The sequence below is a fragment of the Muntiacus reevesi genome, chromosome 8 (genome assembly GCF_963930625.1).
Source record: "Muntiacus reevesi chromosome 8, mMunRee1.1, whole genome shotgun sequence".
NCBI lineage: Eukaryota > Metazoa > Chordata > Mammalia > Artiodactyla > Cervidae > Muntiacus > Muntiacus reevesi.
This window is the reverse complement of record NC_089256.1, coordinates 10,246,997-10,272,287: the sequence shown is the minus strand read 5'-3', so window position 1 is coordinate 10,272,287 and position 25,291 is coordinate 10,246,997. Positions and strand designations below refer to the sequence as shown.

The 25,291-nt window shown below is 43.6% G+C and overlaps 1 protein-coding gene across 1 annotated transcript; it reads left to right on the top strand.

The window, feature by feature from the left end:
* Positions 1-17,746: 17,746 nt before the first annotated feature.
* LOC136173566 (proline-rich protein 23C-like) lies at positions 17,747-18,667 on the top strand. The gene has a single exon (XM_065943252.1). It carries the CDS (start codon positions 17,747-17,749, stop codon positions 18,665-18,667), a length of 921 nt encoding a protein of 306 aa, XP_065799324.1.
* The last annotated feature ends 6,624 nt before the right edge of the window (positions 18,668-25,291 follow it).

Here is a 25,291-nt window from a genome sequence, read left to right as displayed (position 1 = left end):
ATATGGGAAATTTGTTGTATGACACGGAGCACAAATCCCAGGCTGTGTTACCACCTAGAGGAGTGGGATGGGTGGGATGTGGGAGGGAGGTGCAAGAAGGAGAGGACATATGTATACCTATGGCTGATTCATGTTGATGTTTGGGAGAATGAAAGAGTATTGTAATTAGCCTCCTATAAAAAATAAAAAAGAAAACCCTACATGTATTTTATCCATTGTGACTGGCACTTAGAGACAGTTGGTTTTTAGATTGACCTGGTATCCTAAAAAACAACTTCATGTTGGCCATGGTTTATGCATAGATTCTCCTGCCTGACCAATAAAGACAAAAGTATCTCCAAATCATGAGAGTATTGTGTCTTTGTATTGTTTAGCTGCCTCTTATCTTTCCTTCATCTTTTGATTAGATATTCCTTGCCAAGGGCAGAACTATGGGTTGGGTAGGGGCTTCCAGGGTCTCATGCCTGGTGTCAATGGAGGTGCTTTTAGCATTATCATGAAGCAGCTCTCTCTATGTGATTTGTAAGTAAGTGTTCTAGTACTGAAATGATGGTTTGTAGTGTTTCTGATCCTGAAAATTTCAGAGTCTTGTTTTGTGTCTCTGTGCTTGAGGATAATGAAGTCACTCAGTCGTGTCCGAGTATTTGTGACCCCGTGGACTGTAGCCTATCAGGCTCCTCCGACAATGGGATTCTCCAGGCAAGAATACTGGAGTGGGTTGCCATTTCCTTATCAAAATATTTCAACTGTTGGCATTTCCTGATTTGTGGGGACATAAAGCAGTTACTGGGAATTTGAAGTCTTTAGGAGTCCATGGAGAAACCTAGCAGAAGAGCCAATGGGAGGAATTTGGGGCTTCAGGAATTGGAAGCCTTGAATGCCCCTGGTCGGTCTTAGGAATTGAAGATGGATGAGAAGAGCATTCCAGAAAGGTTTGGTCTAGGGTTTAATGGATGGGTTAATGTGTTGATGGTTTGATTGGATTATTTATTAAAGTGGAAATGATTCGCCATTTAGATTAGATTAAGATGGACTACTGGCAGTTCATCATCTTTCCTGATCTTGGGGCTGTACAACTTATTACAGAGTCAAGGCAGTCATTCCCTGTTTGGACAGTACATGATAGTTGGCAGGACTTCACGCCACCTCTTTTTGCCCCTGCTTCCTTTCCTCTCCTAGTTTATATGGACTAATTTGTTTACTCTACTTTTGAGTCTGTTTCACTGTTGCACCTGCATTAATCCATATTCTTTCTTTACACTGTCCATGGTGGTGATGTCATACAGTATCTGTCATTCTCAGTCAGCCTTTTGTCACTAAGCATGCTAGTTATGCTAGGTTCGCCCAGTTTCCTGAAAATAGAAATCTACTCTTATTTTTGGCAACGTAATGTTCCATTTGGGGTGTGTGTGTGTCTGTGTGTGAGTTTACTTGTGTGTTGCTCCTCTCCTGTATCTCTTTCTGTGGATGGGTACTAAGGTTGCTTCCATGTTTTGGCTATTTTCTGTAGTCGTGCTATCAACATCCTGTTCATGGCTCACTTTTAAGGAAAGTTTTTGTTGTTTTCTGGATGTATACTCAGGAATGGAATGTCTGGATGGTACAGAGTCTCTACCTGTAGTGCTTGGAGGAGCATTTATTCTCTTTTGCACAGTGACTGTCCCAGTTGTCATTCCCAACAGCATTTGGGGATTGCCTATTCCTTATATCCTAGAAAATATTTCTTTTGGAAGACTTTCAGATGTCAGCCATTCTGACATCTGTGAGGTGATAAGTCATGGTTTTTTGAAAGTGTTTTTCTCTAACAGCTAGTGAACTGAAGCATCTTTTCACATGTCTGTTAGGCATCTACCTTTCTTCTTTGGACCAAGGAGTTTATTCAGATCTTCTGCCTGTGTTTGGGTTGGGTTGTTTGTTTTTATCCAATGGAGCTGTCAAAACTACCACCAGCCTCCCCCAGAGCTACACCCTACCCCACCCCACCTCTGTCCCTGGCCCCATGGACCCCACTTTTCCTCCCCCTAAGAACCCCTCCTCCACCTCCCAGTACCCGCTTTCTCCAGTGCACAAGCACTGCATCTGCTTCATTATCTAGAATCATAGAGGTTGGTGCCTCTGGTGTCCAGGTTCATGCCAGGGGAACTCAGGCTTCCCGCAGAGCCTCTGTGCCCCCAGGACCTGTGTACCTTGTCAACACGTACACCTAAATCACCTCCTCAGGGGAGCTTGTTGGCACTTGGTCAGGGAAATGTTAATTCCAGCCCTGAGAACTGATGGTGACCAGTAGTGCAAGGCAAACGCCTGAAGGCTGGCCCTGGAATGTGGAGTTCCCCTGTTTCCTTTGTCAGCAACCAGCAGGGTTCTGACCTTGAGGATCCACCACCCTTGTACCCGAACTCTCCAACACTGAAAGAAAACAGGTCGCTTGATCTTCAGTTTTGACATCCAGTGGAATCTTTGGTAAGGGACTTACATCGATTCCAGGGCCCTTGCTGCAGGAATTGTGACTTGTTCTGGGATGCAGCCAGGAATCCTCTGCACTGGCCAGAGGATGCCAGTGCCGGCCAATCACAGACCACTAGGTTCAATGCCCCGTGGAGAGAGGCCTGATGCAAATGGAATTCTATGAAAAGAAATTCATTGCTGCCCTAGGGCAGACATCCTGGGACCTGGGATTGATGCTGCAGGCGACCCGCTCGCTGTTCTCTGCGACCCACACGCACAGGGCTTCTCCTGAGTCTTGGCCTTGGGCGCCCAGCTCTAGTCCATAGAGAGGCTCGCCTCACCATGACTATCCCCTGGATGTGCACCTTCCGGAGGCCTTCCCTGATTCACCACTCCAACCTCTGCCTCGCTCTTCTAGTCCGGGTCCCCACGAAAGCCGCCAGTGCCCTCAAGGTCTCCTGTCAAAGCCCGGAGAAGACTGATCCTGCATTGAACTGCCCCCTCCCCCCCATCTCCACACCCGACCAGGCTGAGGACCAGGGCAGAACCTTCTGGTGACGGCTCTGTGTACATTGCCCACTGGCAAGCATCACAAGAGCCAGATGACCTTGGATGCCGGCTGCCTTCCAGAATCTTGTCTTGGTTGCAAAATTAGCCTCTAACTGACTAGAATACTGGTAGAGATCACCTGGGCAAAGAAAAACCTCCTGAAATACAGCATGCTTTTGGACAGCTGCTTAGGTTTTTCTCTAGGGAGGTCACCCTGAGCAGCTCTATCCAACCTCCACCCCTGATTTCCCTTCTAATCTAACTCCCAGCACTTTTCTCTCAAAGTCATTCTTTCCCAGGCACCCTATCTCTGCCTCTTCCCCTCATATTCCCACCAATAGAGTAATTACTTGATCTTTTGTTGACAGGATTTTTTCTCTATTGTCCATGCTAGTTTATGACAACACTCTGCCCATTGTAAGCTTTTCTGGATGGCCAGTGTAGCTCTTGTGTGTGTTGAATCTAGCCAATATCCACTGAAGAATATGGACAGTGTTTATTGGATACCAAACACAGAATTTTTCAGAGAGATCATGTGCTCTCCTCTTTCTGAGTGCTGAAGTTGGCAAATAGTTGAACTCAGTTACTGGTTTTTTAATAAAATTTGTGATCCCTACCCAAGCCAACTGTTTCCCATTCTTTTCTTCTGAATGAATATTTTTTGATGATATGTTTTTAAAATAGTAATATGCTGTCATGGAAAAGTCTGTAATTCTCCAGATTCTGTATTTTTTAGATGTTTTAAGACCCCACATGCGGAATTTACTGTATGACACAGGGAGCACAAATCCAGTGCCCTTTGACAAGCTAGAAGGGTGGGATGGGTTGGGAGGTGGGAGGGAGGTTCAAGAAGGAGGGGACATATGTATATTTATGGTTCATTCATGTTGATGTTTGGCAGAAGGAAACAGAATATTGTAATTGTCCTCCAATTAAAAATAAAGCCTAGGGAAAGAAGAACCCAGGTGTATTTTGTCCATTGTGACTGGCACCTAGAAACAGATGGTTCTTAGGTTGACCTACTGCAAAACAGCTTCACTTTGGTCATAGCTTATGGGTAGGTTCTCCTGCCTGACCAAAAAATACAAAAGAATCTTCAAATCATGAGAGTACTGTCTCTATTTACCTGCCTCTTATCTTTCTTTCATCTTTTGATTGGATATTCTTTGCCAAGTGCGGAATTGTCAGTTAGATAGGGGCTTTGAAGTCTCATGCCTGGTGTCAAAGGAAATGCTTTTCAATGTTACCATGAAGTAGCACTTTTCTGTATGTGGTTTGTCAGTATCCCTTCTAGTACTGAAAACCTTAGTTTGCAGTTTTTCTGATCCTGAAATCTTAGGAGGTTGTTTGGTGTGTCTGTGTGATGACAAAGACTTTGTCAAATTATTATTCCTAGTGTTGGCATTTCATAGTTTGTGGGTACACAAAAAGCAGGTACTTGGAATTTGGGGATCTTTGGGGGGGTCCATCAAAAAAGCTAGGGCTTCATTGGTGGCTCAGAGGTTAAAGCATCTGTCTGCAATGCAGGAGACCTGAGTTCGATCCCTGGGTCGGGAAGATCCCCTGAAGAAGGAAATGGCAACCCACTCCAGTATTCTTGCTTGGAGAATCCCATGGATGAAGGAGCCTGGTGGGTTACAGTCCATGGGGGCCACAAAGGTTCGGACATGACTGAGCGACTTCACATCATCATCAAGAAAGCTGGCAGAAGGGCCAATGAGAGCATTTTGGGGGCTTCAGGCATTGCAGAGGACTTGGAAATTGAAGTTGAAAGAAGAAAAGCAGTCCCAGTAAGGATGTGTCCAGAGTTTGATGGATGGGTGGATGGATTGATGATTTGATTGGGTTATTTATTAATTATTTCCCCTTACATATTAGATTTAGGTGTACAGAGGAGTGATTCAGCAACTTGACTACTCCTAGGTTTTTACAACTTACTACCCAAGACAATCATTCCCCTTTGGAACAATACCTGCTAGTTCCTATGACTTCATCTCCTACCTCTTTTTGCCCCTGCCCACTTCCCTCTCCCAGTTGGTAAGGATTAGTGTGTTTACTTAACATTTGAGTCTGTTTCAATGTTGCACATACTTTCATCCATATGTTTTTTTACACTGCCCATGTAGGCAATGCCGTACAGTATCTGTCATTTCTGTCACTAAGCATGCTAGTTTGGGAGCCAAATAAAAGAGGCCAGGACATGCCTGGCGGGGTTTGTGGGGGTGGTGGGGGTGGAGAGAGTCAGTGGGACTTACAGGTCCTTGCGACCCTATAGGTAATGGGTTTTTGGGTTAAGGTTTTCTGTCTTTGAGGTCTATTTTGGGGAAGCAGAGCATGTGACTTGGAAACCCAGCCTTAGAGCCTCGGGAATATTCGGGGATCCTGTAAACATAGGGTAGTTCTCAACATAGATCCCTAAGGTGACCTCCTAGCCAGAGCCAGGGTTGTCAAGTAGGCTGCTCAGGTCTGGTGAGTTCTAGCCCGTGGAACCTCAGAGGGGGCGGAGCCTAGGGGCCAGGTTGTATTTATTGCGCTGGCCTCACTCGCAGCAGCTTTGGCCATCTTGGGCGCGTGCTCCGAGGAGTGGGCTTCCGTGACCAGACAGCTGAAGCGCTGAACGTGGCTCCCCTACTTGCGAGGGTTCTGGGTCTCCCAGGAGTTGGTTCGGGACCTCTGAGGACTCCCCAGCAGCGCTCTGTCTTGCGGTCCAGCCGGCCCGCCCTGGCTTGCCTAGCCTGTGGTCAAGACCCGTCACAGCGTGCAGGACCGAGCTCCTCGCTGTTGAACGGAGGTGCAGGAGCTCCTGGAGTCCAAATCCGAGTCTGAACCTGAGCCCGAGTCCTAGGTGGCACCCAAACTGGACGACGGGAGGAAGCCCCGGGCCGAGAGCGAACCCACCGCTGAGCTGGTGTGCCCGCCGGCTGTGCCTTGCTCTTGCCCCTGGAGCACGTCGACCTGCTGCTGAAGCCGGAGTCCACGTCCCTGGTACAAGGGTCTCTCCGAGATCACATCCTCATGCTAGTCCCCGAGGTCCTACTGGGCTCGGACGTGGGTACAGATCCTGGAACTAGGCTGCTGTCCTGAGCTCTCCTGGCAAGTACACAGCCCCGGAGCCAGGATTCTTCTGCCAACGAGGAGTACACGGACCTGCATGCCAAGTACCTGCCCCATGGGATGGATGCTGCTGGCGGCCTGCACTGTTATCCGTGACCCAGATGCACAGTGCTCTTTCCCAGAGTCCTGGCTTCGGGCAACCAACCCTAGTCTGGAGAGAGGTTCTTCCTCACCATCACGACCACCTGGACGTGGAGCTGCAGGAGGCCTTTCGGGACTCACCACTCCAACCTCTACCACCCTCTCCTAGTCCGGGTGCCCTCGAGTGCTGCCAGCACCCTCACAGTCCTCCTGGCAAGGAGTGAAGAAGCCTGATTCTGCAGTAAACTGCCCACCCGCCTAACAATGGTGTGGATCAGGACAGTCTTCTGATGATGACTGTGTGTACATGGCCCACTTCACAAGCATGACAAGAGCCAGACAATTATTGGAAGCATGCTGCGCTGCAGAATTTTGCCATCAGTTGAAAATTAGCATCTAGGTGACTAGATTGCTAGCAAGGAACCTCACCTGGGCAAAGAAAAACCTCCTGAAATACAGCGTGTTTCAGACAGCTGCTTAGGTTTTTCTCTAGGGAGGCCACCCTGAAGCAGTTCTATCCCACCTCCACCCCTAATTTTCCTTCAAACTCACCTGTCAGCGCTTTTCTCTCAAAAGCTCTCCTTTCCCAGGCACCCTACCTCTGCCTCTTCCCCTCATATTCCCACCAACAGAGTAATTATTTAATCTTTTGTTGACTAGATTTTTAGTGCTAGTTTATGACCGCACTCTGCCCAGTGTGAGCTTTTCTGGATGGCTGCTGTAGTCTCCTGTGTATGTTTGTGTATGTGTTGAATCTAGCCAATATCCACTGAAGAGTGTGGACAAAGTGTTTGGTGAATACAAAACACAGAAGTGTCAGAGAAATTGTATTCCCTCCTCTTTCTGAATGCTGAGATTGGCAGTGGTTGAACTCTGTTGCTGAGTTTGTGGGTTTTTAATAAAATTTGCCATCCTCCCCCTCCCAACCATTTCCATTTCTTTTTTCTGATGTTTTTAAAATAGAAATCTGCTTGTCACATAAAAGTCTTTAATTCTCCAGATTCTGTGTTTTTAATTGTCTTAAGATCCCACATAGGCAATCTGTTGCATGACACAGGGAGCACAAATTTGGTGCTCTGTGAGAACCTAGAGGGGTGGAATAGGGTTGGAGGTGAAAGGGAGGTTCAAGAGGGAGGGGACATATGTATACCTATATCTGATTCATGTCGATGTATATCAGAAACCAAGACAATATTGTAAACTAAGTATCCAATTATTTTTGCTGCTGCTTAGTTGCTTAGTCCTGAGAAGGCAATGGCAACCCACTCCAGTACTCTTGCCTGGAAAATCCCATGGATGGAGGAGCCTGGTGGGCTGCAGTCCATGGGGTTGCTAGGAGTCAGACACGACTGAGCGACTTCACTTTCACTTTTGACTTTCATGCATTGGAGAAGGAAATGGCAACCCACTCCAGTATTATTGCCTGGAGAATCCCAGGGACGGGGAAGCCTCGTGGGCTGCCGTCTATGGGATTGCACAGAGTCAGACATGACTGAAGGGACTTAGCAGCAGCAGCAGTTGCTTAGTCACGTCTCCATGGACTGTAGCTCCTCAGTCCAGGCAAGAATACTGGAGTGGGTTGCATGTGCTTCTCCAGGAGAATTATCCTTCAGTGAAAAATTAAAAAAAGAAGACCCCACATGAATTCTGTCCGTTGTGACTGGCATGTAGAAACAGGTGATTCCTAGATTAATCTGGTATCCTGCAAAAGAGCTTGATGTCAGCCATGGCTTATGGGTTGATTCTCCTGACTGACCAATAAAGATAAGTGAAAAGTGTTAGTGGCCCAGTCATTTCTGACTCTTTGGGATCCCATGAACTGTAGCCTGCCAGGCTCCTCTGTCCATAGAATTCTCCAGTGAGAGTACTGGAGTGTATTCCCATTCCCTTCTGCAGGAGATCTTCCCAACCCAAGGACTGAACTCTGATCTCCTGCATTGCAGTCAGATTCTTTATCATCTGAGCCACCAGGGAATCCTAGTAAAGACAAAACTGTTTCCAAATCATGGGAGTATTGTGTCTTTGTTTCATTGACCTGCCTTTTATCTTTCTCTCATCTTTTAACTTAATAATCTTCTAATATTCCTTTTATCCAAGTGGAATTGTGGGTTGGATGAGGATGTCCATGTCTCTAGCCTAGTGTTAACTGAAGTACTCCTAAAGTTTACCAAGAAGTAGGAACTTTCCGTCAGTGGTTTGTGGGTAAGTTTTCTAGTACTAAAGATATTAGTCTGCAGTTTTTTTGATTCTGAAAAGGTAGGAGTGTTGTTTTGTGTTTGAAGACAGAGACTCTGTCGAATTATTATTATTATTATTTTTGCTGTGACTTGAAACACTTTAATATGATAACTAGAATTATAACTGACAGCATTTTACCAGGACATATCAGATTTTCATGGATGTCACATAATTTCTAGGATACCTATATTAGTAACTGAAGGAGTCTTTGGGCCTAGAAAAGAAAACAACAGTCTCAAAGGCCCTTGCTGAATCATCTAACTTCGGAGAAAATAAACCCAAACTTTAGGTCCGGCCCTGAGACTCCAGGCTGGTTGTATCTATCTGGGACTTATCACCCCCTGCCCAACTACAAATGCCATCTCTTTCTCCTTTTCTGCCTTGGCCCGAACTATACCTTACAGTAACATCCACCATATAATATAACTTGGGAAGATTCATCGCTCCTTCTGACAGCACTTCCTGTGTAGTTTAACATGCCAAATGAACTCATGTTGTTTAATACCTCTCTTTGGGAGGTCTCAGGGGCCCTCTGAAGCATCCCAAAATTGCATGTTATGGTTTGTGGGGAGACATAAAGCAACTGCTTGGAATTTGGGGGTCATGGGGGTACAAGGGGAAACCTCATTAAAGAGCCAGTGAGAGCAATCTTGAGGCTTCAGGGATTGAAAACCTTGAAAGCCCCTGGGAAGAGTAGGGGATTAAAAGTGTAAGAGGAAGAGTCCCAGCAAGGTCCCATGCAGAGTCTGCTGGATGGATGGATGGGCTTGATTGGGTTATTTATTGAAGTGGAGGTGACTAAAAGTTTCAGATTAGATTCAGATGTATAGACAGTGGTTCAATATCTTTACTGATCCCAGGCCTGTACAACTTATTACAAGATTAAGGCAATCATTCCTTGTTTTGAACAATACCTAATATTTTATATAACTCCACCCTCTACCTCTTCTTGCACTTGCCCCCTTCCCTCTCCTATTTGGTAAGGACTAGCTTGTTTACAGAGTTTTGTCAAGAGAATGCACTGGTTATAGCAAATACCCTCTTCCAACAACACAAGAGGTGACTCTACACTTGGACATCACCAAATGGTCAATGCTGAAATCAGATTGATTATATTATTTGTAGCTGAAGATAGAAAAGCTCTATATAATCAGCAAAAACAAGATCTGAGCTGTGGCTCAGACCATGAGCTCCTTATTGCAAAATTTAGCCTTAAATTGAAAAAAAAGTAGGGAAAAGCACTAGGCTATTCAGGTTTGACCTAAATCAAATTCCTTATGATTATACAGTGGAGGTGACAAATAGATTCAAGGGATTAGATCTGATAGACAGAGTGCCTGAAGAACTATGGATGGAGGTTCTTAACATTGTATAGGAGTCAATGACCAAAGGCATCCCCAAGAAAAAGAAATGCAAGAGGGAAAAATAGTTTTCCAAGGAGGCCTTACAAATAAGGCCTCCTTATTTGTAAGGAGAAAGAAAAGAAGAGAAACAAAAGGCAAAGGAGAAAAGGAAAGATATACCCATCTGAGTGCAGAGTGATAAAGGATAGCAAGGAGAGATAAGAAAAACTTTTTAAGTGAACAATGCAAAGAAATAGAGGAAAGCAACAAATGGGAAAGACTAGAGATCTCTTTGAGAAAATCAGAGATATTAAGGGAGTATTTCATGCAAGGATGGGCACAATAAAGGACAGAAATGGTAAGGGCCTAACAGAAGCAGAAAATATTAAGAAGAGGTGGCAAGAATACATAGAAAAACTGTACAAAAAGGTCTTAATGACCCAGATAACCATGATGATGTGGTCACTCCCTAGATCCATACATCCTGGAGTGTGAAGTGGGCCTTAGGAAGCATTACTGAGAACAAAGCTTGTGGAGATGATGGATTTCAGCTGAGCTATTTCAAATCCTAAAAGATGATGCTGTTAAAGTGCTGCACTCAGTATGTCAGCAAATTTGGAAAACTCAGCCATAGTGGCCACAGGACTAGAAAAGATTAGTTTTCATTCCAATTTCAAAGAAGGGCAATGCCAAAAATGTTCAAACTGCTGCACAGTTGTGCTTATTTTACATGCTAATAAGTTGATGTTCAAAATCCTTCAAGCAAGGTTGCAGCAGTATGTGAACCTAGAATTTAGAGATATACAAGCTTGGTTTAGAAAAGGTCGAGGAACCATAGATCAAATTTCCAACATTGGTTGGCTCATAGAGAAAGCAAGGGAATGCCAGAAAAGCATCTATTTCTGCTTCATTGACTATATTAAAGCCTTTGACTGTGTGGATCACAACAAACTGGAAAATTCTCAAAGAGATGGGAATACCAGACCACTTTACCTGCCTCCTGAGAAACCTGTGTGTAGGTCAAGAAGCAACAGTTAGAACTGGACATGGAACAACTGACTGGTTCAAAATTGGGGAAGGAGTATGACAAGTCTGTATATTATCACTCTGTTTATTTAACTAATTTGCAGAGTAATCATATGAAATGCTGAGCTAGATAACTCACAAGCTGGGATCAAGATTGCTGGAAGAAAATATCAACAATCTCAGATATGCAGATGATACCGTTCTAATGGAAGAAAGTGAAGAGGAACTAAAGAGTCTCTTGATGAGGGACAAAGAGGAGAGTGAAAAGCTGGCTTAAAACTCAACATTCAAAAAACGAAGATCATGGCATTTGGTTCCATCACCTCATGGCAAATAGAAGGGAAAAAAGTAGAAGCAGTGACAGATTTTATTTTCCTGGGTTCCAAACTAACTGCAGACAGTGTCTTCAGCCATAAAATTAAAAGCTGCTTGCCCCTAGGGAGGAAAGATATGACAAACCTAGACAACATATTAAAAAGCAAAGATATCACTTTTCTGACAAAGGTCTGTATAGTCAAAGCTGTGGTTTTTCCAGTAGTCATGAACAAATGTGAGAGATGGACTGTAAAGAAGGCTGAGCACCAAAGAATTGACACTTTCGATTTTGGTGTTGGAGAAGACTCTTGAGGGTCCATTGGACGGCAAGGAGATCAAACCAGTCAACACTAAAGGAATTTAACCCCGAATATTCTTTGGAAGGACTGATGCTGAAGCTCCAATACTTGGCATACCTGATGTGAAGAGCCAACTCATTGGAAAAGACCCGATGTTGGTAAAGATTTTGGGCAGGAGTAGGTAGCGACAGAGGATGGGATGGTTGGATGGCATCATCAATTCAATGAACATGAGTTTCAGCAAATTTGGGATATAGTAAAGGACAGGGAAGCTTGGCGTGCTGCATTCTATGCGGTCTCAAGAGTCAGACACGACTTAGTGACTGAACAATAACAATAAGCTTGTTTACTCTATGTTCGAGTCTCTTTCACTGTTGCCGACCGTTTGTCTGTATTCTTTTTCTAACATTCCCTTGTCCATGGTATTATACAGTACTTGTTATTCTTGTTTGGGCCTCTGTCACTTAGACTGTTATAGGCCAAGTTCATCCAAGTTCCTGAAAATGGCAGAATTTCAGTCTTCTTTCTGGTGGAGTATCACTGCATTTCGTGTGTACGGTTTTTTGTGTTTGTCAGTCCTCTTCTGTATCTGTTATTCCGTGGATAAGGCATTAGGGTTGCCTCCTTGTTTTGCCTGTTGTCAATACTGCTGCTATAAACATCCAGTGCCTCATTCACTTTTTTTTTTTTTTAAATATTATTTTATTAGTTGGAGGCCAATCACTTCACAACATTTCAGTGGGTTTTGTCATACATTGACATGAATCAGCCATATAGTTACACGTATTCCCCATCCCGATCCCCCCTCCCACCACCTCATTCACTTTTAATGAGAGTTTTTGTTGTTTTCAGGATGTATACTCAGGAATAGAATGGTTGGATAACATGGTGTCTCTACCTGTAGTGTTTGGAGGAAACTTTATTCTGTTTTGCCTAATGGTTGCCCCAATTGTTATTCCCAACAACAGTGTCCGGGGATTCCCTATTCATCCCTTTCTAGACACTATTTCTTTTAAAAAGATTTTCACATGCTATCCATTGTTAACATTGTGAAGTGACATGTCATGGTTGTTTGAAATTGCATTTCTATTGATGAGCTATGTGGAGCATCTTCTCCCATGTCTGCTATGCATCTGACTCTCCTCTTTGGACCAAGATGTGTATTCAGAACGTCTGCCTATAGTCTGATTGAGTTGTTTGGTTGTTTTTATCCTACAGAGCTGGAGGAACTATTTATAGGTTTGGATCGGTCATATCACTTGCAGATATTGTGTCTGATTCCACAGGATGCCTTTTGGACTTGTCTGTAGTTTCCTTTGATCCATGAAAGCTTTGAAATTCAACTAGGTCCCAAGCATTCAGATTTGCTTAGATGACTTTTGCCTGAGGAGACATATGCCTTGACACAAATGTTGCCTCGATTTATATCCAAGAACCAATGTCTCATTGAGGAGTTTTATGGATTAAGGTCTCACTTGGAGGTCTGTTTCCCATTTTGACTTTATGTTTCTTGAAAGCCTGTAGAAATATTCAGGTCTCTTTGTTGTCCATGTGGGTGTCCAGTTTTTCCTGCAACACATGTTGAAGAGACACTCTGCTGTTGTATACTGGTACCTTTTATGTTGTGAATTCATTGACTATAGGTGCCTGGGTTTACTTCTGGGCTCATGTCTGGGATCTCTATTCTGTTCCATTGAGCCCTATGTCTGTTACTGTGCCAGTACCATGCTGTTTGCAGTTTGGTCTGAAGTCTAGGAGGGTGGTAGCTTCAACCCTGGTTTCCCCACCCCTCCGCCCCATGTTTGCTTTGGCCATGTTGGGTCTTGTGTGGCTCCCTATGAATTTTAGGAATATTTGTACTGCTTTGAGAAAAAGGTCATGGGTGTTTTCCTAGGGACTGCCTTCAGTCTGTTGATTGCTTCAGGCAGTATGGCCATTTGAACCATTCTTCTAGTTCCAGAGCTTGTGATATCTTTGTATTTCTCTGTGTCATCTTTCATTGCCTTAGTCAGTGTTTTAGTTTTCAGAATTCAAGTCTTTCTCCTATGAGTCAGTTTTATTTTGAGGTATTTAATTCTTTTTATGGGATTAGTACTGGCATTCTTTTTGATTGGATTATAGATGGCTTTCTTCTTCTCCTATATTCCTTTTCCCTTCGGTGAATATCTTCTTCCTGTATAAAAAAAGCTAAATTTTCCTGTGTATTAATCTGTATGCTCCACATTTGTGGAATTCATTTATTAGTGCCTATTCTTTTGTGGTCAAGATGTTAGTATATTCTTTTTTAAAGTTCTTGCCATCTGCAAATATTAATAGGTTCCCTTCTTTTTATCCAGTGTGGGTGCCTTTTATTTCTTATTTTGCCTGCCTGCTGAGACTAGTTTTTTCCAATACTTTTTAAAATAGAGAAACTGTTCAGGGGCAGTGTTGTAATTCTACTTCAGGCAAGAACAACAGTGTTTCTATACAAAAAAATTTTGAAATTTCCCTTTCTTATACCGCATTTTCTTGTAAAGGCCTATAGTGCATTTTGGAGAATATCTCTTCAGTAAAAGACAGAATAGGTAATGTACTTTGCTGATAACAATATGAATTGCAATAAGGTTTTACACATTGCAAAGAAAGACGCACAATACATGGCCATTCCAGGAAGAAAACAAATTCCCTGTGTTACGTGTGTTAATAGATTGAAAGGGATCGCCTCACATCAACACTGGATTAGGAGTTGGGAGTTGAAGTCAGCTATAGCTTTATATATGGTGTTTATATTTTAAAAAATATATACCCAGGTATTATTTTTAAGTGAATAAAAATAAATAGGAATTTAAAATCCTAGTTACGCATATTTGGGGAATAACCAAATGGCCCTCATTAATGTTAATGTCAAGAGCACACTAGGTCCCAAAGCTCTGGACCTGTGCCTCAGAGTGTCAAATGAAGGAGGAAGGCATTCACTATGCTCAGATGCTCAATGCTGAGAAAACTTCAGTCCACTTCGTGATGTCTATCTTTTGCCTGGCTTCTCTACTCAACTTTCCTCACTCTTCTCCTAACTGGACCACTGGCAGCCATCTTGTACCCTATCTTGTACCCTACCCAGAACTGGAATTTATTTGTTAATTCTGCCTCACAGTGGTTGAAGAAGATCATACATATTGAATAGTTGTTTTGACTGACACCAATGAGTGGGCCTGAAAATCCACTCAGACAGTCATTGAGCATCTTAAAGAAAAATAAGGTAAAAAGAGACAACTGATCTGGTGCCCAGCAAGTCATTTATGAATTACATAGATGTTCTGTCGTGAAAACACCTAGCAAAGTAATTTCTTTATTATTTTTAAAAAATTTTCTCCCAGTCTCTGGGTTGTCTTTTCACTTTCTTGGTGGTATCATTTTCAGGACAACTTTTAAAATTGTTTTTCATTTTATTTTTGGTTGCACTGGGGTTTCATTGCTTTGTGGGGACTTTTCACTAGTTGTGGGAATGGGGGCCACTCTATAGTTGTGGTGGGTGAGCTTCTCACTGTGGTGGCTTCTCTTGTTTTGAAGCACAGGCTCTAGGTGCACGGGCTTCAGTTGTTGCAGCACTTGGGCTCAGTAGTTGCAGAATGGGGGCTCTAGGGCACAGGCTCAATAACTGTGGCATACGGGCATAGTTGCCTTGTGGCATGTGGAATATTCCTGGACCAGGGATCCAAACCGTGTCTCCTACACTGGCACTCAGATTCTTCTCCACTGAACCACCAGGGAAGTCCTGGAAAAGTTATTCTAACATATCTGACCCCTTTTTAGGATGATGATGAGGATACTGTTTACCATTTCATTCATTGAATGTAGGCTACATGCTGGGCACTCTTCAAGATACTGAGAACAAGGCTACGATATCATTGGGAAAGACAGATTATAAACATAATAAAGAATGAATAATTAGTATTTACTAGACACTTACCATGTTCCAAGAACATTTTACCTACATTATCTCACAACCACCCTACACAGTAGATGGCATTCTCCCCTCTTCATATGTAATGAAGATAAGGTTACCAAAGGTGAAATGACTTACCTGTGATCACACAAAGTTATAAAGGGGCTGACAAGAAGAAGAAACGGGGAGTGTCTATGCCAGGCTCCCAATAACTGTCTTTGTTTCAGGATAGGACCACAGTCCCTTCTAAGTGGAGTTCAGTGTGAGGATTCATGGGACCCTGGACAATAATAAGCCCAGGTTCTGATAATAAGCCTACTGATGTCAGGACAGCAGTGGATAAGAGGTGGCACCAGCTGGGGCACAAGCCACCCTGCTCAGAGTCCCAATACTCATTATGCCAAGAGCTCCAAACCATACCTGGTGTCCTGGCCAGATTTTGGCTCTTCCATCTGTCCCTCAAAATACAGCATGTCCACACTGACTGTCCTGAATGGAGTTCCCATTGAATGTTCTCTGATCATGGGATGTTCAAGCACTGTCAAAAGAATTCTCCAGGACCAAAGCAGATGTTTCCTGCAAGCTGCGCAACATCTCCTCGCATCTTCCTATCCTGCCTTCTGTGCAAACAACAGGAGAACAGCAGCTGCTCCCATCACCTGGGAATATAGAAGTAGGTGCCTGTGGCATCCATGTTCACCCAATAAGAACTCATGTTCCTGGTAGGCTATGCCCTGGAAACTGTCTACAGCCCCTTCATGTTCCCTCAGCAAGACTCCTGATCTATATGGGGAATTTCTTAGCCCACAGGTAAGACACTGCAATGAAATCATGAGAGTGGATGCAGGAAGGAGGATAGGAGAAACCACTGAAGGCAGGCCCAGGAAGGTTGAATTTCCTTCATGACTTTGTCACCAACAGGCTGGGATATCACCTCGATCATACACTGCCCTGTTCCTGAACCCCTCAAATGCTGAATGAAAACAAGTTCTGTCATCTTAAACTCGGGCCCCAAACAGAATCTTTGTGGAGCTGCTTGAGGAGAATTTCTGTGCCCATGGCTCCTGGAAATCTGATCAGTGGTTCTGGGATGTGGCACAGAATCTGCATTTTACACTAACTGGCCAGAGAAGGGCAGTGTCTGCCAATTCACAGATCACTAGCTTAAATGTCCATCAAGGGAAGCCTGATTTTAATGGAATTCTGAATGAAGGAATATTATGCGGCTCTAAAAATAACACCATTAAAGCTATTTTGTAAAAAGGGACAAAGTGAGCAATCACGTGGTAAAAGGGCACAAAGGGAAGTATTTCACCTTCTTCTGAAACTGTATGAAAGAATTACCTATAGCAGTAGTAGCAGTGTTCCAAAGTAATTTTTGAGTGCTTTCTCCTATTTACTTTGGATAAATTGTGGCAACCTTCACTTGGCGACCAGGATCTGTAGCATAGACGCGCCTTTAAAGTGACACCCACATTAAAGGCTCTGCCGCCTGCAACACCTGGAGGGGAGCCTGACCGGTCAAAGAACCCTCTGCTACTTCCGGGCTCCTGGCCAACTGGTTCTTCCTTCGGCACGACAATTGAGCTGCAACAGATACACCTCTGAGTGTAGTGTAGGTCAAATTCAATACAATAAACTCCTGGTTTAGTGATGGAAGTGTAACAATGACCATCTTGCTAAACTGATACATACATAAGCTGATCGTGCAGCAGTTGCTAGTCAGACACTCACTTCTAACACCGCTTTCCCTTTCGATACCGCTGCAAGGATCTGGCAGTCATTGAGAACTCAGGCGTAGACTTAAGGATGTCATCCAAAACCTCACCTCACTATCTGGCCAAAAGAAGATATGAGGTCACTGCCAGGGCGAGGTCTCAGGGGATGAAGGAACTACATTTCAGGGTCCTGGTGCAGCGTTCCAGTGGTGGGACTTGAAATGTAATCGGCTTTCCGGTTAAGGTTTTCCGCATCTGAGGTCAACACGAGCAAAGCAAGCCAAGGACTTCACCCAGGAGTGGCACGATTGCTCCGCCCCCTTCAGGCCTATGAAAGAATCTACACTGAACTACGCACCAGGGCCAGGACTCTTGGCTTCACAGACTGCTCCATTTCTGTAGGCGGAGCCTAGGAAGGGGCGGGGCTTAGCGTGAGGCTGCTTTGCGACTCAGGTTCCGCCGGCTTCACTCACGACACGCTTGGCGCACTCCTGTGCAAACCCGTCCACGTGAGGAGCTGAAGCTTCAAACTCGCAAGTCTGAAGGCAGCAGCTCCCCTCGAAGCCACGACTGACTGACTCCCCAGAGGCAGCCCAGAGTTCCGAAGACTCATCCTGCGTTCCTGCGCCCCACCACCCCGCGTCGGCCTCACCTGTCAGGCCGACCTGTCACAGGTCTCTGTCGCCTTCCGCCATGTCCCAGACCCGCGGCGACACTCACATGATGGGCAGCCGACCGCGCAGTCCCACCGCCTACCCTGAGGACCCGTGGGACCCGCAGGACGGAGGACCCGGCCCTGCCAAGCGCCGCCGAACCGAGGAGCCCGCGCGCCCGAAGTCCGAGTCTGAGGCGGCGCCCAGCCGGGATAACCTGACCTGGTCGCCGACGGCGGACACCCTCATCTTCGTGGCTGTCCTGCCGGCGGGATGTGCTCTGCACGTGCTCCTGGACGACGTCGAACTGCTGCTGGAGCCCGAGCCAACGTCTGTGAGGCAAGTGTGTCTCGGAGGTCGCATCCTCATGCTGGTCCCCGAGGCTCTTGTGGGCTCGGGTGTGGAAGGGCCGTGGGGGCAGGGCCTAGAACCGGGCGCTCTCCTGAGCCCTCGCGGGGAGTACGTGGCTCTGGAGCCGGGATTCTCCTGTGCCGCTGTCCCAGAGATCGCCTGCCAGGGAGAGGCCAGCAAGGAGGATGCAAATGCTGACGCTGACTTCGTGCTGGGCGAGATGGATGCTGCCTCAGTCCCAGTCGCCGGGCTCCGCTCTTCTGCTGGAAGTTTGACTCACTTTGACCTGTTAGACCTAGTCTCAGAGCCCTCCCCACGGGCCTCCAATCCTAGTCCAGAGAGAGGCTCTCCTCAGCACGCCGACAGCCTGGACTTGCACCTTCTGGAGCCCTTTCCTGACTCACCACTCCAACCTCTACCTCCTTCTCCGAGTCCAAGTCCCCAGGAGCGCCCCTGTCGCCCTCCTGGTTCTCCTTGCAAGGCCCGGAGATGCCTGTTCCCTGAAGCCACTGCCTCCCACGATTCCTGGGCACGTGAACGGGCATCAGGACAGAGTCTTCCGATGTTGGTTGTGTATATACTGAACGCACCGGTAGAATCATACGAATAGATCCTTTTTGGATGCAGGCTGCAGATTTTTCTTTTTAAAAAAATTTTTAAATTTATTTTTTAATTGGTGGAATATTGCTTTACAATTTGTGTTGGTTTCTGACATACAACAATGTGAATCAGTCACAATTACATATATTTATATGTATTCCTTCCTACCTGAACCTCCCTTTCCTCCCCTCATCCCACTCCTCTAGTTCACCAGGCTGTGCTCCCTGTGTTATTTAGCAACCTCCCACTATTTATCTATTTTATACATGATAGCGTATATGTGTCAATGCTACCTTCTCAATTCGTCCCACCCTCCCCTTCCCCCACTGTGATTACAAGTCCATTCTTTAGGTTCGTCAATGCCATTTTTCTAGATTCCATATATTTGTTAATATGGATACTTGTTTTTCCCTTTCTGACTTACTTCACTCTGTGTACGGTGCTCTAGGTTCATCCACCTCACTGCAATTGACTCAAATCCATCATTATTATTTTTTTACATCTGAGTAATATTCCATTGTATAAATGTACCACATCTTCTTTATCCATTCATTTGTTGATGGACCTAGATAGGTTGCTTCCATGTCCTGGCTGTTGCAAATATTGCTGCAGTGAACACTGGGGTGCAAGTGACTTTTAGAATTGTGGTCTTCTCAGAGTATATGCCCAGTAGTGGGATTGCTGGGTCATGTGGTAGATTTATTCCTAGTTTTTAAAGGAATATCCACATTGTTTTCCATAGTGGCTGTATCAGTTTGCATTCCCACCAAAGTACAGTAGGGTTCTATTTAATGGGAATAAAAACAAAAATAAAGACCAGGGACCTAATAAGGCATAAAAGCTTTTCCATAGGAAAGGAAACTATAAACAGGATGAGAAGATAACCCTCAGAATGGGATAAAATAATTGCCAATGAAGAACAGAAAAAGGATTAATCTCCAGAATATATAAGCAGTTCGTACAGCTCAGTATCAGAAAAAATAAACAACCCCAATCAAAAATGGGCAGAAGACCTACAAAGACATTTTCCAAAGAAGACATACAGATGGCCAATAAATACATGAAAAGATGCTTTGTATCACTCATTATTAGAGAAATGCAAATAAAAACTACAGTGAAATACCACCTCACACCAGTCAGAATGGCCATCATCAAAAAATCTACAAACAATAAATGCTGCAGGGAATGCGCAGTCTAATTTTGGCCAGTGGCTGCCTAAAACACCTGAAAGGAACTCACCTGGGCAAAAAAAAAAAAAAAAAAGGCGCCTTCAAATGTAGCATTGTTTCAGGCAGACTTACTGTTGGTTAGGTTTTCTCTAGGGTGGACACTCAAGCAGTTCTATCCCCCAGTTTTCTTCAAAGCTAAAGCACAGCACTTTTCTAGTAAGTATTAAAAGCCATCTTTTCTCAAGCATCCTACCATCGCCCCTTCCACTTCTTTTCCTGTCAAGAGTAATTTATAAATTTCTTTTGTCTACAGGTTTTGGTCCTAGTATCCATCTAAATTAATAATATGACAACCCTCTACCCTGTTTTACCTTTTCTGGATGGCCTTTGTGGGGATCTTACTACTGGTTCTATGGGACAAATGTAACTGGATACAAGACTCAGAATGGGGAACAATGATTATAGGCTCTCCTCTTTTTGAATGACTAGATTGGCAAATTAACTCTATTGCTATTTTTGTGGGAGTATTTTCCAAAAATGGACTCCCCTCGTAGCTCACTTGGTGAGGAATCCACCTGCAATGCAGGAGACCCTGGTTCGATTCCTGGGTCCAGAAGATCCCCTGGAGAAGGAAATGGCAACCCATCCCAGTATTCTTGCCTGGAAAATCCCATGGACAGAGGAGCCTGGCAGGCTATAGTCCATGGGGTCGCAAGAGTTGGATATGACTTAGAGACTAAATCACCATCATTTTCCAAAAGAACTTACTATTTCCATCCTTTTTTCTTACATGTTTTTAATATAATTCTCTTGTCATAAAAAATTTATAATACTAAAGATTTTTTTTGTTTTTATACTTTTGTGAGTCAATATATTTTGTACATCGTTACTAGCTTATAGAAGTAATTTTTTCTTATATTGGTCTGGTATCCAGCAATATTAATTATAGTAATCACTTCTCTGTGGATTCTCTTGCTTGACTGATAAAGATAATATCTCCAAATAATGAGAGTATTGTCTCTTTTTCTTTTACTAGGCTTTTACATTGAATTTTTCCTTAATCTTTTTTAGTGGTTATTGAAGTAATAACCATTACTTCAAATCCAGGGTGACCAATATAGTTAATATGGTTATCCCTTTCTCTTCTTTTGAAATATAGTTATATATAATTTTATATGATTTTATATTAGTTTCAGGTATACAAAAATAATTCAATACTTTTTTGCATTATATTCACTTTAAAGTTATTATTAAATAATGAGAATGTTTTCTTATATAATATGTCCTTGTTACTTATCTACTTTATATAGTGTAGTTTTTAATCTCTTAACCTTATACCCTGTCTTATCCCTTCCTTCTCCTCCTCACTGTTAGCCACTTCTTTTTTCTCATTGTCTATCTCTTTCTGTTTTATTATATGCATTTGTTTTATTTTTTAGTTTCCACATATGAATGATAACATAGAGAGTATATATCTTTCTCTGTCTGACTAATTTCATTAAGCAGAATACACTGTAGGTCCATGCACATTGTTGAAAATGGCAGAACTTCACTCTCTTTATGACTGAGTAACATTCCTCACATCTTTTTTTCTTTTAAACCTATACATTTATTGATTTGTCTGCGTTGGGTCTTCGTTGCAGCACATGAGACCTTCACTGTGCTGTGTGGGATCTTTCCTTGCAGCACATGGACTGTCCAGCTGTGGCGCCCAGGCTCAGTGGTTGTGGGCCAATCCTGGAGCACATGGACTCAGTAGTTGTGGCTCAGGGGCTTAGTTTCTCTGCAACATGTGGGATCTTAGTTCCCTAATCAGAGATCAAACCCATATCCCTTGTATTGCAAGGCAGATTCTTAACCACTAGACCACCTGGTAAGTCCCCTGTACTGTGTGTGTTTAGTCACTCAGTCATGTCCAGCTCTTTGCGACCCCATGGACTGTAGCCCACCAGGTTGTCCCCTCATCTTCTGTATTCATTCATCTGTAATAGTGAGATCACAGATTTATTGAGCCCTGAAACATTAAGTGGAGACAACTGGATACATAGATATGAATAACTTGAACCCCCAGATCTTTTTTAATCCTCTTGGCCCCCAGAAGTGGCCCACCACTCTCTATGAAAACTTGCACATCTACCTTGCTCTAAGATGATGCAGAAGCCTCTGCCTGGCAAGGCAAAGCGCACCAACTTCAAGATTTACCCCCATCTTCTCTCTTTGCCACTAGACAATAACTGAAGTTAAGTATAATCTAATACAACAGAGGATCAAAAGGTTCAGAGTAATGGGGATGATACACTGGATATAATACCTAAAGCTAAATAATGTGTCAGCTAGTGAGAGTGTGGAAGGGCCTAGAGGGACACTGTGTAACTAAGCAAAAGAAATGCACTGGGGAGGCATCAGCATCATTGAGTTCAGTGGGCCATGGTTGGCCAACAGGAGATGTCATTAAGCAGCTAGAGTCCTTGGTAGCCCTGAGGATCACAGGATCTGAGAGACTGAATATACAAGCTAAGGATGACCAGACCACTTATGACAAAAGAATTCTGACACACAAATTTTGCAGCAAGCAGCCCAGAAACAAAACTGTAATCCCTGTGGTAACTGGCCCCAAGTGATCAGAACTTGGTCAATAACTGCCAGTTTCCCTAATTTTCATCCCTCCTTCCAACTCAGGACCATTCTAAGAAAGTCAAATGTACTGTGCTTAAGGCACAGAGTTCACAAAATCAAATCAATTACATAGATTCCCTCCGTCTAGTTAGCCTGCCTCTGGCTTTCCCCTGCCAACAACTTCTGTTTAAACACACCTGAAGTTTTCCTTTTTTCCACCATAAACATTTCTCACTCCCTTACCTGACTCTCAGCTCTCAAATACAAGTGACGGGGTTGATTCTTGCTATATAACAGCCTCTGATTAAATAGCTTCTGCTTGTTCTCCTGAACTCTCTCATTGGTAAATACCCCATATAAATTTCTTGACACTATATCTGACCCTCTATGGGCTAGAAATTTCATTGACATAGGAAAAATTGGGAAAAAGAAAAAACAGGTAAAATAATGGAAGCAGAACACAGTAAAGAAGTTGCCTGCAATGTGGGAGACTCGGGTTTGATCCCTGGTTGAGGAAGATCCCCTGGAGAAGGGAATGGTGACTCACCCCAGTATTCTTGCCTGGAGAATTCATTGGACAGAGGAGCCTGGCTGGTTACAGTCTATGGGGTCTCCAAGAGTCAGACAGGACTGAGCAACTAGCACTTTCACTTTCAACCTATTAAAATTTAGATACATTCTACCAAGTCATTACCAAACTTCCCCCAATATCCCTTGACACCAAAAGGAAGAGCTCAAACATAGAGTTGAATGCCTTATATAAAAGGTCTTCCCATATACTGCCTTTGTAACATTCTCATCCACCAAGAAGTGAAGGCAAACAGACAAGGATTTTGATATGTTCAAGACCTTAAGGGCATCAACAAAATATGTGTACCTCACTAGCTGACAAAAATTAACCCAAATACCATCCTACTATCAATTCTACCTGAAGCCACTTGCTTCAATTCTATTGAATCTTTGCTCTGCCTTTTTTCCAGTGTGCCTCTAGACCAAGACAGTCAATGTGATTTTGCTTTCGCTTGGAGAGAATAACAACATACCTGGACAGTCATGCCCCTGGAGTACGCTGGAGCCCACTCCTATTTTTCCCTGGTCTCATTCATGACTTAAAAGATCTAACTTTCCCTTGTGATTTAGTCCTATACACTGTGTAGATAATCTACTTTGTTCAAAGAACAAGGAAGCCTGTGCAAAGATCTTCATTGACTTGCCCCAGGATATAGTAATAGGGAAACTGTGTTTGGGAGAGGTGGGATATATGGAGCTGTGTGCTATTTGCTCAATTTTCAGTAACATAAAATTGTCCTAAAAATAAATATATTACTTTTAGAAGGTAAGGAAGAAAATCCATTTGAAAAGTTAACTTCAAGAGTAAGATTTTAAAAAGAATATACATTTTTTAAAAGTTTGATATCCTCAAGATCTAAAGGAAAGAAGAACCTGTTTGATGTAAAAAATGAAGATTTTGTTAGAAGTCTGTTGGAGACAAGTTGCATACATCACTAAAATGTTTAGCGTAGTGTTTAACTGCTTCCCTAACCTCTGAAAACAATCAATCTTAAAGTCACTAACTATATTCTCACTCTTGACCCTGTTAGAATGGTTTATCACATATGTCTAGAGTAATAGCTATTACCACCCCAAAACCAGTGCTCTGTGACAATCTGGAGGGATGGGGTGGGGAGAGAGGTTAAGAGGGGGGTTCAGGAGGGAGGGGACATATGTATGCCTATGGCTGATTCATGTTAATGTATAGCAAAAACCATCCCAATACTGTAAAGTAATTATCTTCTAATTAAAATAAAAAACCCCCAAACAAACAAATTTGTTGATATTTCTGCTGAATAAGTTCTAGCCTCCTCTTTTGATTTCATGGCTGCTCACTCAGTACAGATATTACTAATGACAGAGCAGACACTTTCAACCAACCAATTAATATCTTCTGAGGTACTATCACTCTCACCCTGTCCCATTACTGTTCTTTACTGCAACACTTTTAATCCGGCCACTCTCCCTGCACTTTCAAGAGAAGGGGGAACCTCATGGTTGTCTCTTTTGAGGGGGTTGTCTCTTACTTTAGTTAGGAAAATCTCTGTACCTCACTCAGATTTATTAGAGACTCCTCCTGAGACTAAAGAGCCTCTTGATGAAGGTGAAAGAGAGAGTGAAAAAGCTGGCTTAAAAACTCAACATTCAAAAAGCAGAGATCATGACATCTGGCCCCATCACTTCATGGCAAATAGATGGGGAAACAATGGAAACAATGACAAACTTTATTTTCTTGGGCTCTAAAATCACTGCAGATGGTGACTGCAGCCATGAAATTAAAAGACGTTTGCTCCTTGGAAGAAAAGCTATGACAAGCCTAGACAGCATATTAAAAAGCAGAGACATTACTTTACCAACAAAGGTCCATCTGGCAAAGCTATGGTTTCTCCAGTAGTCATGTATGGATGTGAGAGTTGAACCATAAAGAAGTCTGAGCACTGAAGAACTGTTGCTTTTGAACTTTTGTGTTGGAGAAGACTCTTGGGAGTCCCTTGGACTGCAAAGAGATCAAACCAGTCCATCCTAAAGGAAATCAGTCCTGAATATTCATTGGAAGGACTGATAATGAAGCTGAAGCTCCAATACTTTGGCCACCTGATGCGACTCATTGAAAAATACCCTGATGCTGGGAAAGATTGAAGGCAGGAGAAGTGGACAACAGGGGATGAGATGGTTGGATGGCATCACTGACTCAATAGACATAATTTGAGCAAGGCTTGGGAGGTGGTGAAGGACAGGGAAGCTTGGCATGCTGTGTAGTCCATGGAGTCACAAAGAGTTGCACATGACTGAGTGAC

Excerpts from the sequence above, each read along its gene's own strand:
- LOC136173566 (XM_065943252.1), top strand. The coding sequence starts at position 17,747 with ATGTCCCAGACCCGCGGCGACACTCACATGATGGGCAGCCGACCGCGC.